The sequence below is a fragment of the Dipodomys ordii genome, unplaced genomic scaffold (genome assembly GCF_000151885.1).
Source record: "Dipodomys ordii isolate 6190 unplaced genomic scaffold, Dord_2.0 Scaffold165, whole genome shotgun sequence".
Lineage (NCBI taxonomy): Eukaryota > Metazoa > Chordata > Mammalia > Rodentia > Heteromyidae > Dipodomys > Dipodomys ordii.
The window spans coordinates 1,567,574-1,593,864 of record NW_012267381.1 but is presented as its reverse complement, the minus strand read 5'-3'; the positions used below and the strand labels follow the sequence as shown (position 1 = coordinate 1,593,864).

General features: G+C 38.6%; 1 protein-coding gene across 1 annotated transcript in view; it reads left to right on the top strand.

The window, feature by feature from the left end:
* The first annotated feature begins 7,817 nt into the window (after positions 1-7,817).
* Positions 7,818-26,291, top strand: part of Efcab13 (EF-hand calcium binding domain 13) — a 132,092-nt gene continuing 113,618 nt past the window's right edge. Inside the window, exons 1-8 of the mRNA XM_013033241.1 lie at positions 7,818-7,885; positions 9,616-9,679; positions 10,445-10,590; positions 12,516-12,630; positions 15,942-16,069; positions 17,697-17,773; positions 18,855-18,998; positions 22,392-22,535. Of these exons, the coding sequence (XP_012888695.1) occupies positions 7,818-7,885; positions 9,616-9,679; positions 10,445-10,590; positions 12,516-12,630; positions 15,942-16,069; positions 17,697-17,773; positions 18,855-18,998; positions 22,392-22,535 (886 nt within the window). The remainder of the gene's footprint in view (positions 7,886-9,615; positions 9,680-10,444; positions 10,591-12,515; positions 12,631-15,941; positions 16,070-17,696; positions 17,774-18,854; positions 18,999-22,391; positions 22,536-26,291) is intronic.

Here is a 26,291-nt window from a genome sequence, read left to right as displayed (position 1 = left end):
AGAGCTATTTTTTTACTTAATATTTTTCAAAACAAGCAGGTTATTACTATTTTAAACTTTTTCTTTTAAAATTGGAAATTATTTAAGAATATATGTAATCTCAACAGACAATCAGCGTAGCCTTCGTTTTATTTGTGGGAATCATAAATAAGTAAAAGCTGAATGGGAATTTCTGTTTCTTTTTAAGTCAGTCTCTCCCTATGTAGTCCAGACTGGCGTTCAACTTGTGATCCTTCTGCCTCAACCTCCTGAGTCCTGGGATTGCAGGTGTATGCCACCATGCTCAGCATGGCAAATTATATACATGTGTTTTACTTAAAGACATTTGATATTTTGGGGTCTTCATAGAGTTGTACTTATACAAACTTAGAAGGTATAGGTCAACAGCCCCAGGTCACTTCTTTTATGGTTTGTTTTTTTTTGCTGGGGTGGGGGTGGGCAGAGGGAGGGCACTGCCCCTGAATTTTATTGCTCAAGGCTAGTGCTGTGCCACTTGAACAAAAGTTCCACTTCCAGCTTTTTGGTGATTAATTGTAGATAAGAGTCTCTTATACTTTCCTGCCTATGCTGGCTTTTATTTGCAATTCTCAAAGCCTCCTGAGTAGTTAAGATTAGAGGCATGAGACACCAGTGCCTGGCTTCATATGACCTCTTGATACAATAAGGACATTTGGTAGACATGAGCTGTATGGTCTGGCTGCCAGTGGATCATGGCATATTGTTTCCTAGTAAACTTTAAAAATATTTATTTATTTTTGCTATGTTGGGAATTGAACTCAGGGACTCATGTATGCTAGGCTAGTACTGTACAACTCTGAGCTACACTCACAGCCCTTTTGTTTTGCATTGTGTGTGTGTGTTCTAGAATCACCCATTAAGCTCTGCTGACAGCATTCTAAGCTTTTTATAGTTAGCTTCTTCAAAGTTTTTTGCATCTCACAGACCATTTCTAAAGGTTTATGAAACTTATGACCAAATTAAGTCACAGTAAAGGCTCCACTTCTTGGCACCAATTTTCTGTATTAATGAACGTTCTCTAGAGGAACAGATTTGTAATTATAAAGGGGGTTTATTAGATTGGCTTCTATAACTGGAGATTGGATAGTACTCTGAGGGCCATTTGTATGCTGGAGAGCCAGAGAACCTAGTTGCCTCCTACTTTAAGAAGCAAGAAGCTACAGAACAAGAGGGACCTCTAATGTGGCCTCAGTCCCAGACTGAGGGTCTGGAAGCTCCCTAGAGAGGTGTTGGTTTGAGTTTATGTTGAAAGGTTGAAGAAGCTGGGTGGGTTGGCATAACCTGTAAATCCCAGCAGTTTAGGAGTCTGAGATAAAAAGATTGCAAATTTGAAGGCAGTCTGGACAACTTAGGTTCTGTCTTAAAATGAAAAAGTAAGGGCTGGGATATAGCTCAGTGGTAGTACTTGCCTTGTATGTATGACTCTGGGTTCAATCTTCAGGTGCTTGTGTGCACATGTGCGCACACACACAAGCTAAAGTAAGCTGTAGTCAGATGTGTATGGGCTACAATAGTAGTGATGGATTCCCATTCTCAGGAAGAATGAAGCTTATATATGCTGACTAGCTTCTTCCTTTTCTCACTTTTGTTATATCCAGGTCCCTTGCCCAATGGATGATGCTACTCACATTCAGGGTGGGTCTTTCCTCTTCAGTTACTGATCCACATGCCAATTTCTCTGGGAATACCCTCACAGACACATCCAGAAAAGTTCTTTTTTTTTTTTTTTGTCGGTCATGGGCCTAAACTCTGGGCCTGGACTCTGTCCCTCAGCTCTTCAGCTCAAGGCTAGCGCTCTACCACTTGAGCCACAGCACCACTTCCCGCTTTTTTTTCTGCTTATGTGGTGCTGAGGAATCGAACCTAGGGCCTCATGCATGCAAGGCAAGCACTCTACCACTGAGCCACCTCCTCAGCCCCAGAAATGTTCTTTAATTTCCTAAGCAACTCTCAGTCCAATCAAGCTGACAATCAAAATTAAGCACCACAACTTTTTTTTTAAGAAAAAGGAAATATATTGATAGGTTTGTACTAGAATTTGCTTTTCCTGACCCTCTTAAGTTAAACCACAGTTATAATCCTTTAACTCTTGGCTTCTTTAGTTTGAACTCTATAGTAACAGAGCCATCTAATGACCATGAAGACCAATTACAAGGATAATTCCTGAAAACCACAGTGATCCAATTTTCACAGAGATACATTTCAATGACAACATGTACTTTGTAAGCAAGCCACTTAAAAACAATTTCTATTTGATTGTGCAATACAACATGTTTCTGGAAATAAACTTTCCTCATTTGTTTGGTTTGACTAAAGTGGGCAACGAGACAGTCTTGGATGCTTATGATTAGGGTTAAGTATATCATTAAATGAACATTTAAAACTCCACTCATTGTGGCTAAAAAAGGAAAATTAAGAACATGATTGCTTTTCTTTTTTTTTTTTGTCGGTCATGGGGCTTGAACTCTGGGCTTGGGTGCTGTCCCTGTGCTCTTCAGCTCAAGGTCAGTGCTCTACTGCTTGAGCCACAGCACCACTTATGGTTTTCTAGTGGTTTATTGGAGATAAGAGTCTCACGGACTTTCTGCCTGGGCTGGCTTTGAACCATGATCCTCAGATCTCAGCCTCCTGAGTAGCTAGGACTATAGGCGTGAGCCACCAGTGCCCGGCTTACAATTGCCTTCCTTGCTTTCTTGGCAACTGCTATGTCAGAATGATGTGACATTAAGCCCTTGTACAGAGGAAACCTCTGTTATTACTGTATATTATTGAAACATGCCAAAGAATGAACATAGAAAGCAGCATTTAGAAAGTGTAAGAGCCTTTAGATAAAATGTCCATTGTAAATGAATCTTTCACATTGTCCCCCCAAAAGAACTATGTTAAGAAAACCAATTCCACAATTAATTGTGTTTTATTGAATATGTTAGTTGAGTTTTCCAGTGACTCATGCAATTGGCACAGTTCTTTAGAGAGGTCAGAGTGATGGGTGTGTAATGGTTACTTTGATGGCCAATGGAAATTACTAGTTGAGAAAAAAGAGAAATGCTGATGATGTCCAGTGGATGTTGCTTTTTTTTGACCTTTATAATCACCATTGCAACAGAGGTCAGTAATTGTACCCCATTATTTATTTTCTCCTTCCCAGTTTCTCTTGCAGCTAGATGTGCCATGGCTATCTCATAGGCAGTGGAAAAAATTGCTTGCAACTTGCAGTATTGCCATTTTAACCAAGGGGGCATGCCTTTTTCTTCCTTCCTTCAGGCTGGAATGAAAATGCATTCCATTCCAGAAGTATTCTGAAAGTTAAGTAGCCATCATGAATGAAGACGTGATCCAGGTGACTGATTGTATTAGTTATCAGTTAGTGCATGAATCATCCCACAATTTAGCAGTTTAAAACAGCTCACATGATTGTATAGCTTCTGTGGTTAGGAGTTCAGGAATTTAGCTGGGTGGTTTTGGCTTAGTTTCTTATGAGACTGAGGTCAAACTGTTGGCCAGGATTTCAGTCAATTGTAGGCTCAATGGAGCTGGAGGATGTTTTTCCAAAGTGGTTTACTCACATGACTTTTGGCAGAAAGCATCATCCAGGTTGGCGTTCCTCTCTCCTTGGATGTATCCAAGGCCTATTTGAGTGTTGGCATGACATTTCAGCTGCTTTCTTTCAAAGTATCCAAGGGAGAAGCCACAATGTTTTGAGCTTTTCTTCCTTCCTTCCTCCCTTCCTTCCTTCCTTCTTCCCTTCATTCCTTCCTTCCTTCCTTCTTTCTTTTTAAGAAAACTGCCTTGAGTCTATTAGTTGGTATAGAGACATTTTTTTTTTATTTGGGTCCAGTCGTGGGGCCTGAACTCTGGGCCTGGGTGCTGTCCCTCAGCTCTTCAGCTCAAGGCTAGCACTCTACCACTTGAGCCACAGTGCCACTTCCAGCTGTTTTCTTTTTGCTTATGTGGTGCTGAGGAATCGAACTCAGGGCCTCATGCATGCAAGGCAAGCACTCTACCACTGGGCCACCTTCCCAGCCCCAAGATTGAGTCTTATATCACATGATCACTTCTGACATATTCTATTCATTATAGGTAGCCCAATAAAGCCAGCCAATAGTTAAGAGGATGGGAATAGTTGCTACCTCTTGAAGGGAGGAATGTTTTGGGCAGAATCATTACTCCCCAAAGATACCTACATCCTAATCCTCTAACCTGTGGGTATGCAATACAGGACTTTGTTAAAGGCATCAATGATCTTGACATAAAAAGATTATCCTGATTTATCTGGGAGGGTCAATATAGTTACTCTGGCCAGTATAGTCAGAGTAAGAGTGAGTGAGTGTGAAATGTGATAAGGAAAGTAGGTTGGAGTAATTTGGCCATAAATCAAAGGGTGCATATAGCCTGTAGAAGTTGGAAAATATAGGAAGGGATTCCTGCTCCCTGATCCCCCTGCCTTCTCCCCAAACACACACACACACACACACACACACACACACACACACACACACACACTGGAAGAATTACAGCCTTTGATTTCAGTCCTTTGACTTCAGTTTTATTACGGAGTTATGATAACCAGAAATGTTAGATAATAAAATTGTGTTGTTTAAGACATTAAGTTTAAGGGATTTTTGTTTGTTTTTGTTTTACATGGCAAGTATTGTTGGAGGTATTTTAAAATTACCACTGTCTAGCCTCTGGCCACAAATTATTTATAGCTCTCTCACATGCAAAATAAACTCACCCCTTCCATGGCCCCAAATTTCTTATCCCATTATAGCATCAACTCAAATTTCAGAATTATATTCTCTAAATAGGTGCAGGTGCAGCTAAGTTCCTTGGGTGTAATTCCTTGTATATAGTAACATAAGAAAGACCTCTAATTCCAAGGTCTTTGTGCTCCATTCCCTCAACAATTAATATGAAATGGTAGGCCAGACTGGATGGGCAACTGCTATAAATATACGAAAAGTGGAAAAAATGAGGTACAGAGAAGTCATCGGTCCACAGTAATTCTGAAATTCACTTGGGCAATGGGTTTGCAGTGCCACATTTGAAACCTGGCAATAGTTCTCCATGGCTTTTCATTCTAACTTCTGGGCTCTTGACTTTACCTTCTGTGTCACCCTTCTCAAAAGGTAGCATGTGTTTGTACCTGAGTAGATTTCTCAGATATCATTCTGTATGTAGAGCTGTGGGGGCCCAAAGGACTCTTTCCTTTTTATATTTTCTTGATTTTTGTCCTAGCTGACAGCAGTACAACTCTCTCAAAACATTTTTGAGTAGATAATAGCTATTTCAACAAATCTTTTTGAGATACGTCTTTGAGATATGTCCATTGAAAGACAAAGACCTTAAGCTTATTAGAAGACAAGTGATTTTCCATAAAGAAGTCAAGAATGCACAATGGGAAAATGAAAATCTCTTCAATAAATGGTAGTGGGAAAACTGAATATCTACATGCAGAAGAATAAAATTGAACCCTTCATAAAACAACATACAAAAAAATCAACTCAAAATGGATAAAGGGCTTAAATGTAAAATTTGAAATTATAGTTTCTATAAGAAAAGTTCCATGGTGTTGGCCTGGACAACATTTCTTTTTTTTTGATGTGAGTTTGAAAGTACATAAATAGATTGGAACTAAACTGAAAAGCTTCTGCTCAGCAAAAGGAACAGGAGAGTAAAGAGACAACTCAGAGTGAGAAAAAAGATTTGTAAAGTATACAACTAACAAGGGCTTCATATGCAAAGTATATTAAAAAAAAACCAAACAACTTGTTAGCAAGTAAAGAAATAATCAGCTGGGTGCCAGTGGCTTATGCCTAGCTATTCAGGAAGCTTAGATTCAAGGATCACATGATTTGAAGCCAGCCTGGGCAGGAAAATCCATAAGACTTATCTCCAATTAATTGCCACAAAAGTCAGAAGTGGAGCTGTGTGGTTCAAGTGGTAGAATGCTAGCCTTGAGCACAAAACACCTCAGGAACATTGCCCAGACCCTGAGTTCAAGCCCCAAGGAGTGGCACACACATAAAAGTAATTAACCAAAAAACTGGGCAAAGCATCTGAAAACATATTTTTCCCAAAGAAGACATACACAACAGGTATTATGAAGAAAGTGTGATATCTGTTTCTATCAGTAAGAATGCCTGTTATCAAAAAGATAAATGACAGCTACTGTGAGGATATAGAGAAAAAGGATCAATATTAATAAATTAATACAGCCATTATGGAAACAGTATGGAGATCTCCCCTCATGAAGAAAAATGGGGTTAGTAAATGATCTAGCAATCCCACTTCTAGGTATATCTCTAAAGGAATTTAAATCAGTGTGTCAGGAAGACAATTGACACTCATGTCTTACTGCACTACTCCAAATGGTCGAAATATGAAGCCAATTGAAGTGACCATCAATGAAGGAATGGATCAAGTAAACGTGTATGTAAGAGAATGTTATTTTAGCCTCAATAAAGAAAGAACTTCTGCAATTCGCAACAACATGCAGAAAATGAGTGGACATTATGCTAAGTAAACAAAGCAGAAAGAAAAATACTGCAGCGTTTGATTTGTACATGAAATATGACAAAGTCAAATTCATAAGAGTAGGCGATAGAACGTTGGTTGTTAGTGACTGAGAGGGAACATACGATTCAAATGGTACAAAATTTCAGGCAGATGGGAGGGATCCTGTTCTAAAATCTGTTGCATATGTAAATGTACACATTTGCGTAGAGTAAATGTACATTTTAAAAACTGTGGTCCTTTTCAGATGTCTAACCCTTAAAAAAGATAAGTGAGCAGATGACTGGTAGTAGGCTTGATGTAATCATTCTATAATTTTTTTTTTTACATAGCTGAACATAGACGGTTGAATTAATTTAGGGACAAATGGAATAAAAGAACTAAAGGATGAGTATCACGGAGTGATTGAAATATCGTTTTGAGGGAGGGCGGAGGCATTCACAGGATGGACAGAAGGAAAAAACAGAAGTGGGGTCAGACTGTGAGGGCAGGACAGAGCAGGGAGCCAGTAGGACTGAGGGCGACATTCATGCCAGGGTTATGGGGAGCACCGTGTGAAGACAAGAGGCCCCCCAGTTGTGTGCAGGGCCTGCAGTGCCAGGGGCGGGTGAGGTCACAGGCCCTTGTGAGGTGGGGCGATGGGCGCGGCCTCAGCGCTCCCACACTGGAGGTCAGCTGCTTCCCACTGCTGGGAAGCCTGCTCATAGGGGGCTGCATCCGCGGGAAAGACTGAGGCACCCAAGGAGCGCTCAGTGGGAGGAGCGTCGGGCTCGGTCAGATGATCTAGGGGGCGGAGCCTCACAGCGCGGGAGCCTAGGATGAGGGCGGAGCTAAGGTACGGCTCTCCGCGACGGTCGTGAAGGGAGAATGGAACACTCCGGACTGCCCAGTGGGCCTAGACCCCTCCGGGGACAGACGTGAACCTTGATGAGGACGAGGGAAGCCTTGGAGACTGGGGCAACAGGACTGGTGTGAGGACCAGTTGGGAGGTCGTAACAGAGTTGGGTGAGGGAAGGTTCCAGAAAGGAATGGGTCAGTCATCGGAGCCCAGAGAGAAATGATGGACGGTTGCTGGGTCCCTTAGGGAGGAAGGGTCCCCGCGTTTTGGAAACGCCCCTGCTCCTTCAGTGTGTGGCCTGTCCGGGCACTGGTTTTGGTCTTGCCAGGTCCCAAAGAAATTGCCTCACAAAGGCAGGGCCCGGGGGAGCCTCTGTGAGGTGGAGGCTCTCTCAGTGTTTGTTAAGCAAATGTGGTACCTGGGGGACATTAGCGTCTAAACAGTCATGAATGGTAATGGACACAATGAAGTGTGGGCTGCAGTTGCTGTGAATGGACATTTGCCAGGGAAAAAGTGAGGATCCGCTTGTGAGAGAAGTGAAAGCCAAAAAGAGGAGATATGTTTTGTGAAGCCATGTCCTGCAGTCTGTCTTCAGTGAAGATACTCTCCCCCTTGTTTTCTTCTCAAACCCTTATGACTCTTATTTCCCCCACAGCTGCTTTGTGTGTGTGGGGTGGGTGGGGGAGGGGGTTGTGGGGCTTGAACTCAGGGCCTGGGCGCTGTCCCTGAGCTTTTTCACTCAAGGGTAGCGCTCTACCACTTGAGCCACAGCGCCACTTGCTGCTATCTTGTTTCTCTCTTCTTGGCAGAATCTGAGCTGTTTTGTTTTCCCATTCTCTCTTGTTTAAGGACATTGCCTCCTCACCATACATTGCTTCTTTCAACATGCAAAACCTAAAGTGTTATTCAGACTTGTCTTGACTCTACAGTAGCATTTTCCATAGTTTATTATTCTTGGAAGTGTTTTCTTCACTGGGCATCCAGGAATGTAGACCCACCTGGTTTTCTTCCTACAGTAATCAGAGGCCATTCAGAAAGGATTTCAGATCCTGTCACCTCTTGCTCAGAACTCTGCCACACACCCCGCCCCTTCAGAGTTCAATGATCTGCTTGGCTCCCTTAGGCTCTTCCATCTGCTTTTCTCCTTTTCCTTTGCTTCCACTGCTTTAGCTTCAAGTACTTTCCCAGTGTTCTAGAACATTCTGGCTCCTTGCCACAGGGCCTTTTTGTACTTGCTTTGTTTCTGGTTGTAGTGCTCAGGAACAGATTATCTGGCTCCCAAATTCAGTTTCCTTAAGTTTGTATTCAAAAGTCTTTCTCTCTCAGTTAATCATTCCTCCTCATCTTCTCTCTCCTTTCCCCACTTTTTCTCTCCCTTCTGCTCCAGGCCTTCCATTGTACTGGAGGCTCAACCCACTCAGGCACCTGAACCACACCCTAGCCTTCTTTTTTTTTTTTTTTAAATTTCAGTTAGAGCTTCCCTGATCTTAGACTGATCTTAGACTCCCTATCCGCTTGCCTCTACCTCTGCTCTATCTCCAAGTAATTAGGATAACAGGTGTGAATTACTACACTCTGCTCTTGGCCACTCTTTCAATTTGCTGAATTTCTTCCTTAGTACCACACTTCATAGTCCCCTCACATTTACTTTTTCCCTTTATTACTTACTCGATTATATGCAACATATTTTATACTTTTCTATCTTTGATTAGAATGTAAGTTCCTCATGGGTCAGGACTTCATCCTCCCTTTTTATAAATCATGTCAAAGTGTTTATCATAATATCTAGCACAATATAACATAAGCCCATTCAACAATGGGATTGTTGTTTCAGGACTTCTGTTTTACAGGGTTTATTTGAAAAATAAATATAAATAAATATCAATATACTTATTTAGACATTTATAGTCATATAAATATATAAACCATATAAATAAATATAATAAATATAAATGTGAATTTATTTCCTCTTTATATCATTTGAAATGTATTGCCCTAACTTCTACTTATACTGAAAGGGACAAACTTTAAGAGACTAGGTGATATTCTGTGATTTTTTTTAAACTTTTGTCCATCGATCTCTGTTGGTCACATTTATTAGGTATTATACTCTGAGGGTGACATTAAAGAGGTAACTTCAGGTAGGTAAATGTAATAACTTAAGTCTTCTAAATAGACAAATTATTTTTCTATTTTTCTTTTTTTAATAGGAAATCTTTTTGTACTTGTTCATGACCTTACAGTCCTGAAGGCCAGAATTTACCTCTAAACAGAAAGATGGAAAGAAAATCATATACTTTTGGCAAGGTATTTATTTCAAAATAGTTTTTAAATATTTTTCCTTGATCACATATTGCATTATCATACATTCATAATCATTAAACAAATTTAAAGCATAGTACAATTCTTAAGAACCTGTCTAATAATGGAGGTGACTTTCTAGGTCTTTTAGGAGAGTAACACATGTTAACTGTTATTCAGTTACTCAGCTCTGTATGAAAAGATGAAAAGAGTTCCTGTAGTGTATGGTGGAATTTTTTTGTTGCCATTTTGCATTCCAAACAATAAATGAGTTTAAGTTGGGTAGTTCTTTTTCTTGTTGTTGTATTTTAATATTTCTTTATATACTTTAGGTAATAGTACTTTATCAAATGTATTTTTGCAAGTATTTTCAACCAATGTATTATTTGTCCTCTCATTCTCTTGATGGTGTCTTTCCCCATTAGAAGTTTTTAATAAAAAAGCCTAGCCTATCAGTTTTTACTTTCATGAACTATGCCTTTTTTTTTTGTAAGTTGTGGGGCTTGAATTGGTCTGGTCACTGTCTCTGAGCTCATTTTGCTCAAAGCTAATTCTCTACCACTTTGAGCCATAGTCTTACTTTTGGTTTTCTGGGTTAATTAAGAGTCTCACAGACTTTCCTGCCCTGGCTAGCTTTGAACCACGATCCTCAGATCTCAGCCTCCTGAGTAGCTAGGATTACAGGTGTGAGCCACTAGCTCCCAGCTAGAATGTTACATTTAATGTGTATGTGCAAAGAGAACATGAATGACCTTGGCTTTTGGTTTGCAGAGAGAAGAAACTATTGACTCATCAAACAAGGAAGTTAAAAGTAATGCACCGAAAAGTAATGAAAGCAAGAAATGCATCACAATTTCTGGAATAATAGAGAAGAGAACTTCAAGAACTACGGATTTGAGCCCAGATCATAAGAGAAGGTAAGTTAAAAATTCTGAACTTGCTGGTTGCTGGTGGCTCAAGCTTGTTGTAATTCTAGCTATTTGGGAGGCTGAGATTAAGGATTATGGTTTGAAGCCAACTGGGAAGGAAGGAAAGTTCTGAAACTCTCATCTCCAATTAACCATCAAAAAGCCAGAAGTGGAGATGTGGCACAAGTGGTAGAGCACTAAGTTTGACTTCAGGGAAAGTGCCCAGGCCTTGAATTCAAACCCCACAACTGGTACAATTATCTTCTTGAACTTACTTTATCAAAGTGTGCTTTTTCATGTATGCCACAAATGCAGTTTATGTATTTTCATGTATAATGTGTATAGGATCACCCATATTGTGGTCATTCTTTCAGGAGTGGAGTTTTAACTCATACATAGACATTCTTATGCTTTGTCTCATTCTGTCACAGCCCTGGAAGTCTGTAAACTATTAAAAAATGCCAATTGGAGGAGGGCAACTGTGGAGGGCTATAAGTTTGTCTCAGAGAGAATTTAGTAAGAGAATGGAAGGATTCTTCCATCTGTGCTTGAGTTTATGATTTCCATGAAATTCAGTTATTTTATTCTCATGTCAGGGTTTTTTCCCCCATGAATTATATGGCCTGATTACCATTTTTTAAGTTTTAGAAGAAATTATAGCATTTCATTAATACATAGGATAAATATAAAATATTGATAAAAAAGTTTTTGGAAAGAATTCAGGATTTATCTCATTTTTTTCTAAATAAATACCAGTTTCATGGCTTGTTATCTAAGAAGGAGACTGGAATTATTGGAAATTTCTCCTCATCTTTTTTCTTTAGCATTGTTCAAAATAGGTTAGCATCCTGAGAGATGCAAAGGAATGAGATAAAGGAAGTATGTTTTTATTTATTCATGATTTATGTAATAAATAATAAGTTTTGGTATAAAACTACTCCTATCCCATAAAATGTTTGAAGCAGTTTATAATTTAAAAATGTAATTATACTTTAAAACAGATAAAAGATCAAAAGTCCGGTAATACAGTGAAAGTCTTGAATAAGCTTGAGACTCAATGTCTATAGGTATATCTGTGAGTGGGTAAGGGATATAAAATGGTTAACTAACCAGACAACTCTTTAGAATTTTTTTTTTTTTTTGTCGGTTGTGGGGCTTGAACTCTGGGCCTGAGCACAGTCCCTCAGCTCTTCAGCTCAAGGCAAATGCTCTACCACTTGAGCCATAGCACCACTTCTGGTTTTCTAGTGGTTTATTGGAGATAAGAGTTTCATGGACTTTCTTGCCTGGGGTCTTACGGACTTTCTTGCCTGGGCTGGCTTTGAACCATGTTCCTCAGATCTCAGCCTCCTGAGTAGCTAGGATTATAGGCGTGAGCCACCAGGACTCAGCTAGAATCTTAAAACCACGATGAAATTGTCAACAAAACCCACATTGGAAAAATCTATAGTACAGATAACCTGATAATAATAACATAGAAGGAGAAGCAATATAGATGAAAAGTGACTTAAAAGACCAACCAGTCAAGTGTGTTATGGAAAAGTTATTGAATCTGGTACAAAATGTCAAAACATTTTCTGGCATTTGATAGCTGGAAACTTGAACATTAAGTATCTGGTGGTAATTAAAATTCCTATTAATTTATTTAAGTGTCATGAGGTATTTAAGATATTTAAAAAAGCCTTCTAGAGATGTGTATTAAAATCTTTACAGATGAAAAATATGGTTATGAGATTTGCCTCAAAATGATAAAGGATAGGGATAAAGATATAGGTGGAATGAAACTGGTCACTAGTGAAGCTGAGTGATGAGTAAATAAAGATAAAACAATATCATTCTGTCTGCTTTTATATATATTTGAAAATTTTCATAATTGAGTTGAAAAGAAAAAACAAGGAAAACTCAAGAATTACTCAAATTTTTGTGCCATTTAGGTATGAAACATCAGTATTCCTAAGTAGAGAAGAAAAATCCTCTGATTTTTCAGGAGGGAAAACAGTCAAGAAAAAGAAAATTTTACAAGTACACCTGCATAATAGAAAATCTGAGGTAAATTAAGATTAAGAAATTTTCCTTTCTCCTTCAAATGTTGTGCTTAGATCTTAAAACATTTGTGTACATTTTTTTTTTATTTTAGTACTTTTTTAATTGTAAAAATACTGTACAGAGGGGTTACAGTTACATGAGCAAGGTAATGAGTACATTTCCTATCAAGCATTGTTGCCTCCTCCTTTGTTTTTCCCCTACCATCCCTTGCCTCCCACCTCCACAACTACAACTCCCCCACCTAAATTGTAAAGTTCGTTTTCAACATAGTATCTTGTACATCTCATTGTTACAATGCATCAACCTGTATCCTATTTAAGTATTGTGTTTTTTCCCTTCCCCTCCTCAAATTAGAGATGTGTATATACAAGATGCACGGCACTAACATCAAATACAGTGAAAACAGGGGTTATAATTAGTATATGTCTGGGACAAGCAGAAAAGGTGAAAAGCTATGTACATCTGACCACATAAGATGATGTTAAGCAAAATGAACCCCAAGATAAGGACACAAGTGGTTTTTTCTTTCTTGCTATTGTTTCTAAAGTATTTATAATGTACCATGTGATTTTTTTGTTTTTTGTTTTGTATGTTCCTCCCCTACGGTATAACACCTATTTTCACTGTATTTGATGACGGTGCCCTAAATCTAGTGTACATTTTTGTTCAAACCTATCTTCTGTCCATCCCTCCCTCCCTCCCTCTCCTCTCTCCCTCCCTCCCTCCCTCCCTTCCTTCTTCCTTCCTTCCTTCCTTCCTTCCTTCCTTCCTTCCTTCCTTCCCTTCTTCCCTTCTGTATTTCTTCCTTTCACACAATTTTTCTATGTTGCCCAAGGTGCCACCAAACTTCTAGACTCAGATTATCCTCCTCTCCTCAGCCTTCCTGAGTGCCTAGGAGTATACCATCTCACCTGGCTGGTTTTCCTTTTTCTATGAAAAGGACGAGGAATTCTTTCTTAGATTTACATTCTTTTCTCTCTTTTCCCACATATATTCATATACATCACATACATATATTCTACTGTGCTATCTGCCAACATTTTTCCTTATTATAAACACATCTGTCCTTGGGTATCTTATCTTGTGATTGTTAACTTGATTGTAATAACAGTTTTCATTTCCTAGTTGTAGGTATTATTGGAGTGGATCCACTATTCCATCTACTACATTCACTGTGATATAGTGGTATATATTTTGGTGTTTGGTATATATTTGTTTTAATTTCTCTTGTATTAATATTTGTGTGCTTCCTGAATCTGAGAATAAATATCTTTCTTCAACTGTGGAACATTTTGATACATTATTTTTTAGAATATTTCTTCCCCCTCAATCTCTATTGTTCTTTTCTTTTAGATGTGTAGCAGAACTTTCTGTTCTGTATTAGCTTCTGCCATAAAATACCTGGGGCAATTACTTCATAAGGAGGAAAGCTTTATTTTGGCTCATAGTTCTGGAGGTTCCAGTCCAAGATCAATGGCTCCAGTTTTTGGCAGGACGTCATAGCAGGAGCACATGGCAGAGCAAACTTCCTGCTTTATGAGCCAAGAAGTATCGAGCATGACAAGAAGATATGAGGGATCTCCTAGTCCTCTTCAAAGTCACTCCCCAGTGTCATAGGGACCTCCCATTTGGTTCTGCCTCTCAAAGGTTCCAATGCTTCCCAGTAGTGCTGCCCTGTGAGTCAAGCTATTGGAGAACACTACCCACTGCAACATTGCTTCATCCATTTCTCTCTTTATATTAGTTTTGGTATTTTTTTAAAAAATGTATGTATGTATGTATGTATGTATGTCAGTTATGGGGCTTGAACTCTGGGCCTGGGAGCTGTCCCTCAACTCTTCAGCTCAAGGCTAGCACTCTACCACTTGAGCTACAGCACCACTTCTGGTTTTCTGGTGGTTTATTGGAGATAAGAGTCTTAAGGCCTTTCCTGTCCTGGACTGGCTTTGAACCGTGATCCTCAGATCTCAGCTTCCTGAGTAGCTGGGATTACAGGCATGAGCCACTAGAGCACGGCGGTTTTGGTATTTTTAAACTCATTTTATAGTTCATTTATTCAGCTAAATTTAATCTGCAACTTTAACCTAGCCATTGAGAGTTTAATGAATTGAATGGGATTTACATGGGATTTCAGCATTCAGTATTTTCAATGAATATATAAATATATGTCTGACTTATAGTACTTATGTTCTTTGCTCATTTTCCATTTCTAGACCAATATCTGATAAACTAATTATATGGAGTCTCTGAGTGGGGCAGATGGACTAAATCTTACTTGGAGTTTTATATGGTTCTTATCCATGTTAACTTGTATCCCTGAGTGTTTTGTATGTTTTATTCATTCTTTCATATATTGTTAATCTACATTTGTGGGAATCTAGTGTTTTTTTCTTCCTCTAAGAGATTTTTTTTTCAAGAGGAATTTGCATTTGCTTTTGTCATGAACAAATCTGGGACCACTTAAAATGAATTTTTGAGTTATTTTCCTGGACCATATATTTAGTATATATATGAATTCAATATATGCTTATAACTAATCAGGGATAGTAACCCTTCTTTCTCTTTTTTATTTTTTAATAGCTCGGAGTTGGGACACAGAGAGAGGTTGCACTTCGTATTCCTAAATTGGAGGTGAGTTTGTTTAATCTAGCCTATTCTTGCTGAATGCATTGCTTTTTGAAGATTTTGGCTTTACATGAGATTTCAATATCAATTCTTGACATTCTTCAGTTACTTGAAAATTTTCTGTCCACAGTCTGTAGAGTCTATAAAATTCAAGGCTCTAGGTTCCATGTAAAAATAAATACACCTCTAAGTAGAGTCACCATTTTCTAAAGTGGTACTTTTCTCTCTACCTAGCTGTTTGTACATTTTTGAATCATGTTTATATATGCAATGTTAAGTGGATAAATAAAATAAATAAGCAAATCAAATAAAACAAAATTACCTGCATCATTTAAATAACTGTGATGTTTTGCTACATTATTTTGCATGTGCTGTTAGAACCAATAGCCTAGTCTGGGTGCAGAATCATCTCTTGCTTTATTATAAATGTTTCCTGTTCTGTAAAATTCATTATTATGAAGGGACATGTTTTTAATTAGATGATACTTAGCTGTCAATTTAAGAAAAACGATGCTGCAAATGAACATTGTATATAGCTTATTTTAAATTTCAGTGTATAAAAAAGTAGTTTAATTACAACAGTTTCATCAGATGAATAACTAAGTAAAGACCCAAAGAATGACTACTGTCCAAGGATGGTGGATTCCCACTGTGATCTCAGGCACAAGCATACTTGCATTTTTCTCTAGACTGCCCCTCCTCCTCTGAAGCCATCAAAGGAGATGACCGGGAAAGAAAGTACTTCATGCAAATTGCCAGATCAGCTTGTTGCTCCCAAGCCTTCCTTACCTCCTCGTAAATCTTCCACAAGTACTTGGTATTTAAATCTTTGTATTCTGTTCTGTGAATATTGGGCCCAAAGTTGGGATTTTCTCCAGTGGTATTTATCCCTTTTACTTACAGAATGTCAAATTATTTGTATGAATTAAGAGACTATGTAGATAGAAAGGACTATGTAGAGAGGTAAGAACACTCTACATGGAATTGGCTTCCAATTGATCTCACCTAGTAGTTTGCTCACTTGTAAAGTTTACTTCCTACTTTGGGTCTCATGTTCTACTTCTGTATAACAATTTTGTTCTACATGAATTTTTTTTTTTATTTTGGGTCCGGTCGTGGGCCTGAACTCTGAGTCTGGGCACTGCCCCTCAGCTCTTCAGCTCAAGGCTAGCGCTCTACCACTTGAGCCACAGCACCACTTCTGGATTGTTTTTTGGCTTATGGGTGCTGAGTAATCGAACCCAGGGCCTCAAGCACGCAAGGCAAGCGCTTTACCACTGAGCCAACTTCCCAGCCCTCTACATGAATTTTTTAAAAGACATTTCTGGATCTGAACTCAGAGTTTTTACACTTGCTAGGCAGGTGCTCTACTTTTTATTTATTTTTTCTTTGCACTGGTACTGGAGCTTGAACTCATGGCCTAGGTACTGTCCCTTAGCCTTTTTGTTCAAAGCTGGTGCTCTACCATTTGAGCCATAGTTCTACTCCACCTCTTCTTAATTAGAGATAAGAGTCTCACAGGCTTTCCTGCTTGGGCTGGCTTTGAACCATGATTCTCAGCTCTTAGCCTCCTGAGTAGCTAGGATTACAGATGTGAGCCATAGGCACCTGGCTGGCTCTACATTTTGGAGCATGCCTCTAGCCCTTTTGCCCTGGTTATGTTTGATACTTTGATTCTCCCTACTCTACCATGCTGGCTTGGACCACATTCATCCTATTTTATACTGGCTGCTGTAACTGGGATGACTTGCATATGCCACCCCATCAAGTATTTTTCTTTTGAGAAGGACTTTCACAAACATTTTTTTGGGTGGGGGTTGGGCTGGTCTAGAACCACAGTCCTCTTGATCTTAGCTTTCTAAGTAGCTAGGATGATAGGTTCATAGGATTGTGTCTAGGTATTGGTTGAGGTGTGGGGTCTTGAGAACTTTTGCCAGAGCTGGCCTCTAACCACAGTCCTGCCTGTCTCCTTCTGAGTGACTAGGAGTACAGGCATGAGCCACTGGCACACGGCTTTTTGCGAATTCTTACATGATTTCAATTGTTTACCTATTATAGTATCAGATGAATCATTTTATTTGAGACATTTTAGTGAAAGGTGATAGAATCTGGACTTCTTTGGTTGTTTCAAGATCTTTTTATTTAACTTATAGTAACTTTCTTTGAATTGCTGTAGCTTGTATTGAGTAGGGAAATCGGACCACAAGGGGTAAATTGTAGGCACTTGTTTACTCACTAGAATAGATTCTACCCCATACAGATGCATTGTCTAAAAAAATAAAGTAGGAATTCAGGAGTGAAGAATATGGAACTCCTTATCACTTGAAATTTCTTTGGGAGAAGATTCTTATGAACTTCAGGTTATTGATAGGTTTGCCAATATTTTTCATTAAGATTTAAAATATTTTCTTTGCTGCTTTCTAACATGGCCATTTCTTTGAAAGGAGAAAGGAATCATCTAATCTCTACATGACACTATATGAAGAAGTACCTGAAGTACCTGTCAAAGAAGATTTAAATGGTAATAGGAGGCTCTAGAATCAATTCCTCTCTCCCTCCCCGTTCCTCCCTCTCTCCTTTTCTTCCTTCCTTCTTTTGATAGAATTTCTCAATAGGTAGCCCAGGCTGGCTGAGATTATAGAAATGTGTCTTTACTTCTGGTTTAGAGGTTCTAGAATTCCTGGAATGTTTCTTGATTATGTGATGTTTCAGCAGTCCTCTACTCCCAGTAGTTTACTGGTATCCCAGTAGTTTAATAATATTACATGAATACTATGGAAATATTGTTGGCCATGAGGAAAAAAAAGCTGAGGTTTCATACATTGCTTCATAGTATTGGTAGGATTGGAAAATACAATATCCACAGACACACTTATACAGCAACATGTTTGCTTATTTTTTTAAAGCTGAGATTGTAAATAATGGATAAACTAGTAAGCATTCAAGTCCCTGGTTTCATGGGAACATAGACCTTGATAGCTTAATATCAGAGCTTATGTCACCTTCTACTCCTTCTTGGCATTGACTTCCCCATAATGTGCTCTTCTACTTTGTATTTTGGAGTGATTTTTCTCTATGGTCTTCATATTAGGTATCTTTAGCATCCAACTGGATGAAGACTTAGAACTCATGGCCATCCTGTCTCTGCCACCTTACATGACTATTTATCTTTTCTGAAAATAAAAATGTAATTGTAATTGAACTAAAACAAAATCATTTCACCAAACGTTTTTCAAGAATCTATTCTAAAATAGCTCTGGAAATTAGGGAAATGGAATTTTTTCCTTCTTAGAAGCAGGTGACTGCCAAGAGTTTTGGCTGAGATGCAGAATGAGTGTTAAAAGACCAGATAGGAAGGGTTTCCTAGTTGTAGGAAAAGTTGTCTTTCCTGGGTGACCCCTGCATGACTTTTCTGACTTTTCTCACTGGCTCCTGACATAAAAAATAAATTATCAGATAGATTTTAAAGTAGACAGTCTAGAAAACAGAAACTTACTCCCCTTTCTTCTTTTAATGATTATTGTTTTCTCTTATGAGCAGGTGAGGGTAGTAGCAACAGTTATTCCTTTGCATTAACTCAATGTTTTGTGATATGTATACAGCAATTCATAAAGCCTGCAAAATTTTTGGTAAAGTTCGAGGTGGTAAGATTTACGTGAATGATCTGCCAATGGTCCTAAACACTTTAAAGGTTTCCATGAATGACTCAGAAATACGACGGGCACTAAAGGCTATTGATATTGATGGTAAGTATTATGTTTTCATTATTGGTTTAAGGGTCTTGAAAACGTGAATTTAAGTTATATTTGTGAGATTAATTGAAAATTATGTAATCCTATAATTTTAAACAAAGCATCATTTTTGTCCTATATTTATAAGCACATTGTTTCTGGCAATGATATTAAAAACTGAGCTTTGGGTTATACAATTAGATTGACTACTAGGTTGGGTTATAATATATTCTCATCATTGACTTGTACAAATCATTGTTTAGTTACATAATGTTATTTAATAATGTGGTAATATCTGACTCAAGTAGGACGTTGACAATAATTTTCACCGATATAGAAAGTTCCAGACTTGGATTTTCTTAAAACACACACATTATCTTTTAATGCCATACAAGAATGTTTAGCAAGTATCCAGCTTATACTTGTTTGGAAAGACCTTATTCATATGACTTGAAAATGTTGATTTACTTTTGTAGCTTGGATAAAAGAAAGGAAATTGAAACTAAATGTCTGTAAAATCCAGAATTCTTGGTATTAAAATGTTTTTTTTTTTTTCTTTTCTGGTACCAGTGGTTGAATTCAGGCATTTATGCTCACCTGGCATGCTTGCTTGCTTGCTTGCATTCTACCAGCCTGACTTCTTTTTTTTCTTCTTTTTTCTCTTTGTCTATTATGGGGCTTGCACTCAGGCCTGGGTGCTGTCCCTGAGTCTCTTTGTGCTCAAGGCTAGCACTCTACCACTTGAGCCACAGTGCCACTTCTGATTTTTGAGTGGTTTTTATTGGAGATAAAGAATCTCATGGGATCTTTTCTGCACAGGCTGGCTTTGGGTTTCAATCCTTAGGTCTCAGCCTCCTGAGTAGCTAGGGTTATAGGCATGAGCCACTGATGCCTGACTCAGCATGACTTGCTAGTTATTTTGTATACAGAGTCACATCAATTTTTCTGCGTGGGTTGGCTTTGAATCACAATCCTCTGGATTACCTTCTCCTGAATAGTTAGAAATACAGGCTTGAGGGGCTGGGAAGGGGGCTCAGTGGTAGAGCACTTGCCTTGCATGCCTGAGGCCCTGAGTTCAATTCCTCAGCACCACATAAGCAAAAAGAAAGAAAAACGGAAGTGGCGCATGCTCAAGTGGTAGAGTGCTAGCCTTGAGCTGAAAAGCTGAGGGACAGCGCCCAGGCCCAGAGTTCAGGCCCCACGACCGGACCCCCCCCCCAAAAAAAAAAAAGAAAAAAAAGAAAGAAATACAGGCTTGATTCACCAGTGCCTGAATTGAAAAACATTTTAAAGGAGAGAAAAGTTAGTAACTGTATTTCTTTGGGTATTTAAGTAGAGGAACCTCTGGATGCCTACTAGTTCTAGTACTACTTGCTTTTTGACTATGATGCTGTTATGATTGTAATGAGATAGTGTTAATTTCTCGTGATAGTTTCTATCTGTAACATTAAAAAAGGTGCAAAGTTCTTTTTACATAACCCCCAAATCACAAGGAAGTCAGAAAAGAAGTCAAAGAAATTGATTAACATGGAAAATGTTTCAATGTTTTTGATATAAAGGCGAGCCCAATTTCAAGTTGTTATGCTGAAGACCTTTGGAGATGGATAACTTGACAAACTGTCATTTTGTCTTCAGATAGAAGAAGACTGCTGACAGCTAGAAGCATTTACATGTTATATGTCTGTTCAGATAACATTTAATAAAAATGTGGATTTATTTTATTCTTGACATAGATAGTATCAGTGGTGCAAACCCTGTCAAAGTTAGCTTCATTTGCTTAAAATGAAAAATTTCTTAAGAAAACTAAAATCTGGGGCTGGGAAGGTGGCTCAGTGGTAGAGTGCTTGCCTTGCATGCATGAGGCCCTGGGTTCCATTCCTCAGCACCACATAAGCAAAAAGAAAAAAGCCGGAAGTGGCGCTGTGGCTCAAGTGGTAGAGCGCTAGCCTTGAGCTGAAAAGCTGAGGGACAGCGCCCAGGCCCAGAGTTCAGGCCCCACACCTGGACAGCCCCCAAAAGAAAACCAAAATCATAACTTGAGGAAAATTGAAAAATTGAGATGTTTATTTATGTTTGTTCAGAAAATGAGATTTGTAAACCCTGATTCTGTGCTTGGGTTGATCTTGTGAGTCAGGATTTTCAGTTCTAGTTATCAAAGATGGTATTTTCACTTATAATTCTAAACACCACTCTGATTTTCAAGTCTTTATTCAAGTCAAACAAAATTTCTGATTAAATCATTATTTGTACAACATAGATTTCTTTAAAAAAATCTTTTACAAAACAGTGGCCATTATTTTTTCTCTGCCATTAAATTTTACATTAAAAATGGGGGGTTTTTGGTAAATAATGTTTTAATATAGCACAATGTTATGTGTACTTATTTAAGGAGAGATATAGTATCAGTGGATTCTATTTACATGCTTAGCTTGCTGTTTTTGACTTATGTTCTTGGTGAGTCCACTGACCTATTTTGCTGATGGAATTTTTTCCCTTCTGTTTCTGAACCATTTTTACAGTTAATGGAATGTTGGAGCTTTCAAATTTCCTGAAAGCTTTGCATAGTGTTTCCAGTATGGTTTCTCAGGATCTAGGTAAGTGATATTCTGGGCTGGAAATGTGGCTCACTGGTACAGTGCCTGCCTAGCAATCATGAAGCCCTGGGCTCTATTCCTCAGTACCACATAAACAGAGGAAGCCAGAAGTGGTGCTGTGGCTCAATGGTAGAGCACTACTAGCCTTGAGCACAGAGAGGCTTAGGGTCAGGCCCATGCCCTGAGTTCAAGCCCAGGACTAGCAATAAATAAATAAGTAAGTTAATAAATAAATAATATTCTTCAAAAGTATACACTTGAATGATATGGATAATAGTTAATTTTAGGGTGAGATTGATATATTAGCTTATGTCTTTTTTACTTTATAACTCTATTGTGAAGAATAAATGAGATAGTGCAGAGCTTAACTAATGATCAGTATTCAATAAATACCAGTGATGGTTACTATTACTTTAGCAGCAATAAGGACAAGAATTAGAATTTATGTAAGAAATGTGGCCAGAGGGGCTGGGAAGTTGGCTCAGTGGTAGAGCGCTTGCTTTGAATGCCTGAGGCCCTGGGTTTGATTCACCACATAAGCAAAAAGAAAAAAGCCAGAAGTGGTGCTGTGGCTCAAGTGGTAGAGTGCTAGCCTTGAGCTGAAGAGCTGAGGGACAGCGCCCACACTCAGAGTTCAGGCCCCATGACCGGACTCAAAAAAAAAAAAAAGAAATGTGGCCAGAATTGTGCAAAAGCTTTGTTGTCGTTAGACATTTTGAAAACCCCCATGCCTGTGTAAGATTATTTCGTAAGTATTGGTTGACACAAAATCAGGAAAAGTTCTTGATTCTCATGGTATGTTTGTTTGTTTTAGCATTCCAGAATGCCTTGAAGATTTTTTCCAAAATGAAAGGTGGTCGAGTTTCCACTGATGAAGTGGATGCTGTTTTGGATAGTCTGGATATTCATACAAGTCCAGAAACAGTTCATGATGTGTTAAAATATACTTATACAGACCGTGAGTTATTTCAATTTTGAATATAACTTTTTGTGATTCTTCCTTTACCTCAATGTCTTTTCCTCCTTGATTCTTACCTGTTGCCACTGCCATAGCTTATCAGTGTTTGTTGTTGTTGTTGTTGTTTTTGGTAGTGGGGCTTGAACTCTGGGCTTGGGTGCTGTCCCTCAGCTCTTCAGCTCAAGGCGAGTGCTCTACCACTTGAGCCACAGTGCCACTTCCAGTTTTCTGGTGGTTTATTGGAGATGAGTCTCACTGACTTCCCTGCCCAGACTGGCTTTGAACTGTGATCCTCAGATCTCAGCCTCCTAAGTAGCTAGGATTACAGGTGTGAGCCACCGGGGGCCTGGCTTATCAGTGTTTATAGTAAGGAAAATCTAGAAAAACTTAAATGAGAAACTTCTAAAATCATCTTATGTTTGGCAAAAGTCAAAGAGTGCAATAGATTTAAAAGAAAATTCATCCTCATCTCTCCTAATAGTCATTTCTTATCTTTATAGAAGGGCAGTTCTTATAGTATCAAAAAAAGGGCCTTGGCTTCCCAAGTTAGGATGTTGAAATTTCTTGACTTCTCAGTTTTATTATGTTATTTTGATTTAAAGATGTTGTTCTAGTGTGTAGTTACTCTCTGTTCAATATAGACAACTTTAACACATTATAGAAAAAACATTATAGATATATTTAGCAGATATTTTTCTATGTGTTTACATTTGACCATGGGATGACCTACTAATAATCACTAATGGATCGATTAGGGGTTGGCCATTCATTCATTTAATGATTCTGATGGTCATTTAATATTTACTATGCCATAATCTATAATAGGGGAAATGAAGATGAAAAAACAGTTCTTGTTTTAGGAGAGCTCCCATCCTTATGTGGAAGGAGACAATTAAGAAAATTATTTATTTAGTTAGTTATTTTTTTGGTCATGGGGCTTGAACTCTGGGCTTGGGCCCTGTCCCTGTGCTCTTCAGCTCAAGGTGAGCACTCTACCACTTGAACTAAGCGCCACTTCTGGTTTTCTGGTGGTTTATTGGAGATGAGTCTCATGGAGTTTCCTGCCCCGGCTGGCTTTGAATCACGATCCTCAGATCTCAGCCTCCTGAGTAACTAGGATTATAGGCATGAGCCACCGGCACCCGGCTAAAAATTATTTATTTTTTAAAATTTAATTTTATTGTTAAGGTGATATTACAGTTACATACATAAGGTAGTGAGTACATTTCTTGTCAAACTTGTTACCATCTCCCTATTTTTCTCCTACTTTCCTCCCCCTTGTTTCCCCCTACCCAGTTGTACAATTAATTTCCAGCATATTGTCTTGTGAATATCACTGTTGCCTTGGTTTTCCCTATGTCCTTTGTCTCACCATTTTGTTGTTCCCCTTCCTTTCCCTAATTCAGATAAATGTGTATATAATACCCAGGGCACCAAAATCAAATATAGTGACAACAGGGGATAAACCATCGGGAAAAAAACACAAAAGAAAAAAGAAATTACATAGTACATTAAAAATAACAACCACCAAGAAAAACCTCTTGTTTTCATGTCTTGGAGTTGATTTCACTTAGCATCATTTTATATAGTCATATGTCCTAGCTATTGAGCTATTTTGTGCATCTACTAGGATTATCCTAGACATATACTAATTATTACAAATGAGGGAAACCATGGAATCTATGTTTCTTTTGGTTTGGCTTACTTCACTTAATTTGAATTTTCCTGTCTTTCCATTTCCTTATGAATGGGGTGATGTCATTCTTTCTGATGGAAGCATAGAATTCCATTGTGTATATATATGCTACATTTTCTTGATCCATTCATCTACTGAGGGGCATATGGGTTGGTTGCATATCTTAGCTATGGTAAATAATACTGCAATAAACATGGTTGTGCTGGTAGCTTTAGTATGGTCTTGTTTGTGGTCATTTGGGTAAATGCCCAGAAGTGGGATTGCTGGGTCATAGGGGAGCTCTATGTTTAGTCTTTGGAGGAACCTCTACACTGCTTTCCAGAAAATTATAATATTCTGTGGCAAGTACTGGAGTGTATGCAGGCTGCTTTTGCATATTGGAAGAAACAGGGAAAGATTATCAGCAAAGGTGCAATCTGAATTAGATCTTGAAGAACTAGCTAGGGGTTAATTGGATGAAGGTGGTGGCAGAGGAAAAGAAAGAAATTTTAGGCTGAGGTAACAGTTTGTATAAATATGGAAGAAAAGTAATTGGATATAACATCTGTTCTAGTTGGCTTTAATATTTCTTTTTCTTTTCATTCTTTAGCGATGGCTTTGTAGTGGGCATTGGGCACTAACGTGGTGTGGAGATAGACAAAGTCTGCACAGAATTCTATTAGGTTGGGCTTTAGTATGGTAGATATGAGTGGAGGGATATACTGGAGTTAAGGCATACAGCAAACAGTCTTGTTGTTGTTACTCATGGGGCGTGAAATCAGGGCCCAGGCACTGTCCCTGAGCCTCTTTGTGCTCAAGGCTAGCACTCTACCATTTGAGCCATAGCACCATTTCCAGTTTTCTAGTGGTTAATTGGAAACGAGTCTTCACAGATTTCCTGCCTGGGGTTGGCTTTGAACCACAATCCTCAGATCTCAGCTTCCCTCCTGAGTAGCTGGGATTACAGGTGTGAACTACAGGTGCCCAGTTCAGTAAATGGTCTCTAAGGCATGCCTTGCTAGGTTAAGAAGAGAAATTATATGTGAAGCCATTATATAATCTTGCTTTCCGGCTTACTTCTTCTTTGTTTGGTGAAGTTGATTGGACAAAGGATACCAACCTCATAGGATGATTTAGGAATTAGACATAAACATCTATCACAGTGATTGTCACTGTGAACAGGCTCAGGAAAGGTGAGGAAAGAAACATCAGAATCATTCCTGACAACTCCATGTCTTTCTTCTCTTCATGTTATCACTAGAAAGTTCTCTTCTATTAAACTCCTCTTATATCTTTCTGTTTGTATTTTCCCACCTTAGTTCTAGTTAACATAACCTTTCCTTGGAACCATTGCAGTTTAACCGGACAAGTATCTATCCCCTTTAATTGTAAAAAAATGGTGCAAAACATAGATCTAATAATTGTTACTCTCCTTGCATAAAACCAAATAACAATCTTTGTGCCCAAGAACCCATAAGGTGGTATACAAGGTTTTGTATGATCTAGCCTTCCTTCAGATGATCAGTTTTATTCCAGAGCACATTTCTCCCTTGCTTCCTGTGCCTTTTTACTTTCAACTAGACCTCATTCTGCCCAATAGACATTATATATGTTCTTTCCTATGAACATTCCTCCTAATTAATTCCTATTTATACTTTAGAAATAAGCTCTGTCTATACTTCTAGACATGTTTCCTCTGATCTCTTGGACGAGTTCACATTCTTTTTGTTTTTTTGTTTTGTTTTATTTTGTTTTTGGTGCCAGTCCTGGGGCTTGAACTCAGGGTCTGGGTGCTGACTGTGAGGTATTTTTGCTCAGGGATAGTACTCTGCTACTTGAGCTACAGCTCCACTTCTGGCTTTTTTTGGTAGTTTATCAGAGATAAGAGTCTCATATGGGCTGGAAAGGTCACCCAGTGGTAGAGCGCTTGCCTTGCATGCATGAGGTCCTGGGTTTGATTCCTTAGCACCACATAAGCAAAAAAAAAAAAAAAAAAGCTGGAAGTGGTGCTGTGGCTCAAGTGGTAGAGCACTAACCTTGAACTGAAGAGCTGAGGGACAGCGCCCAGGCCCAGAGTTCAG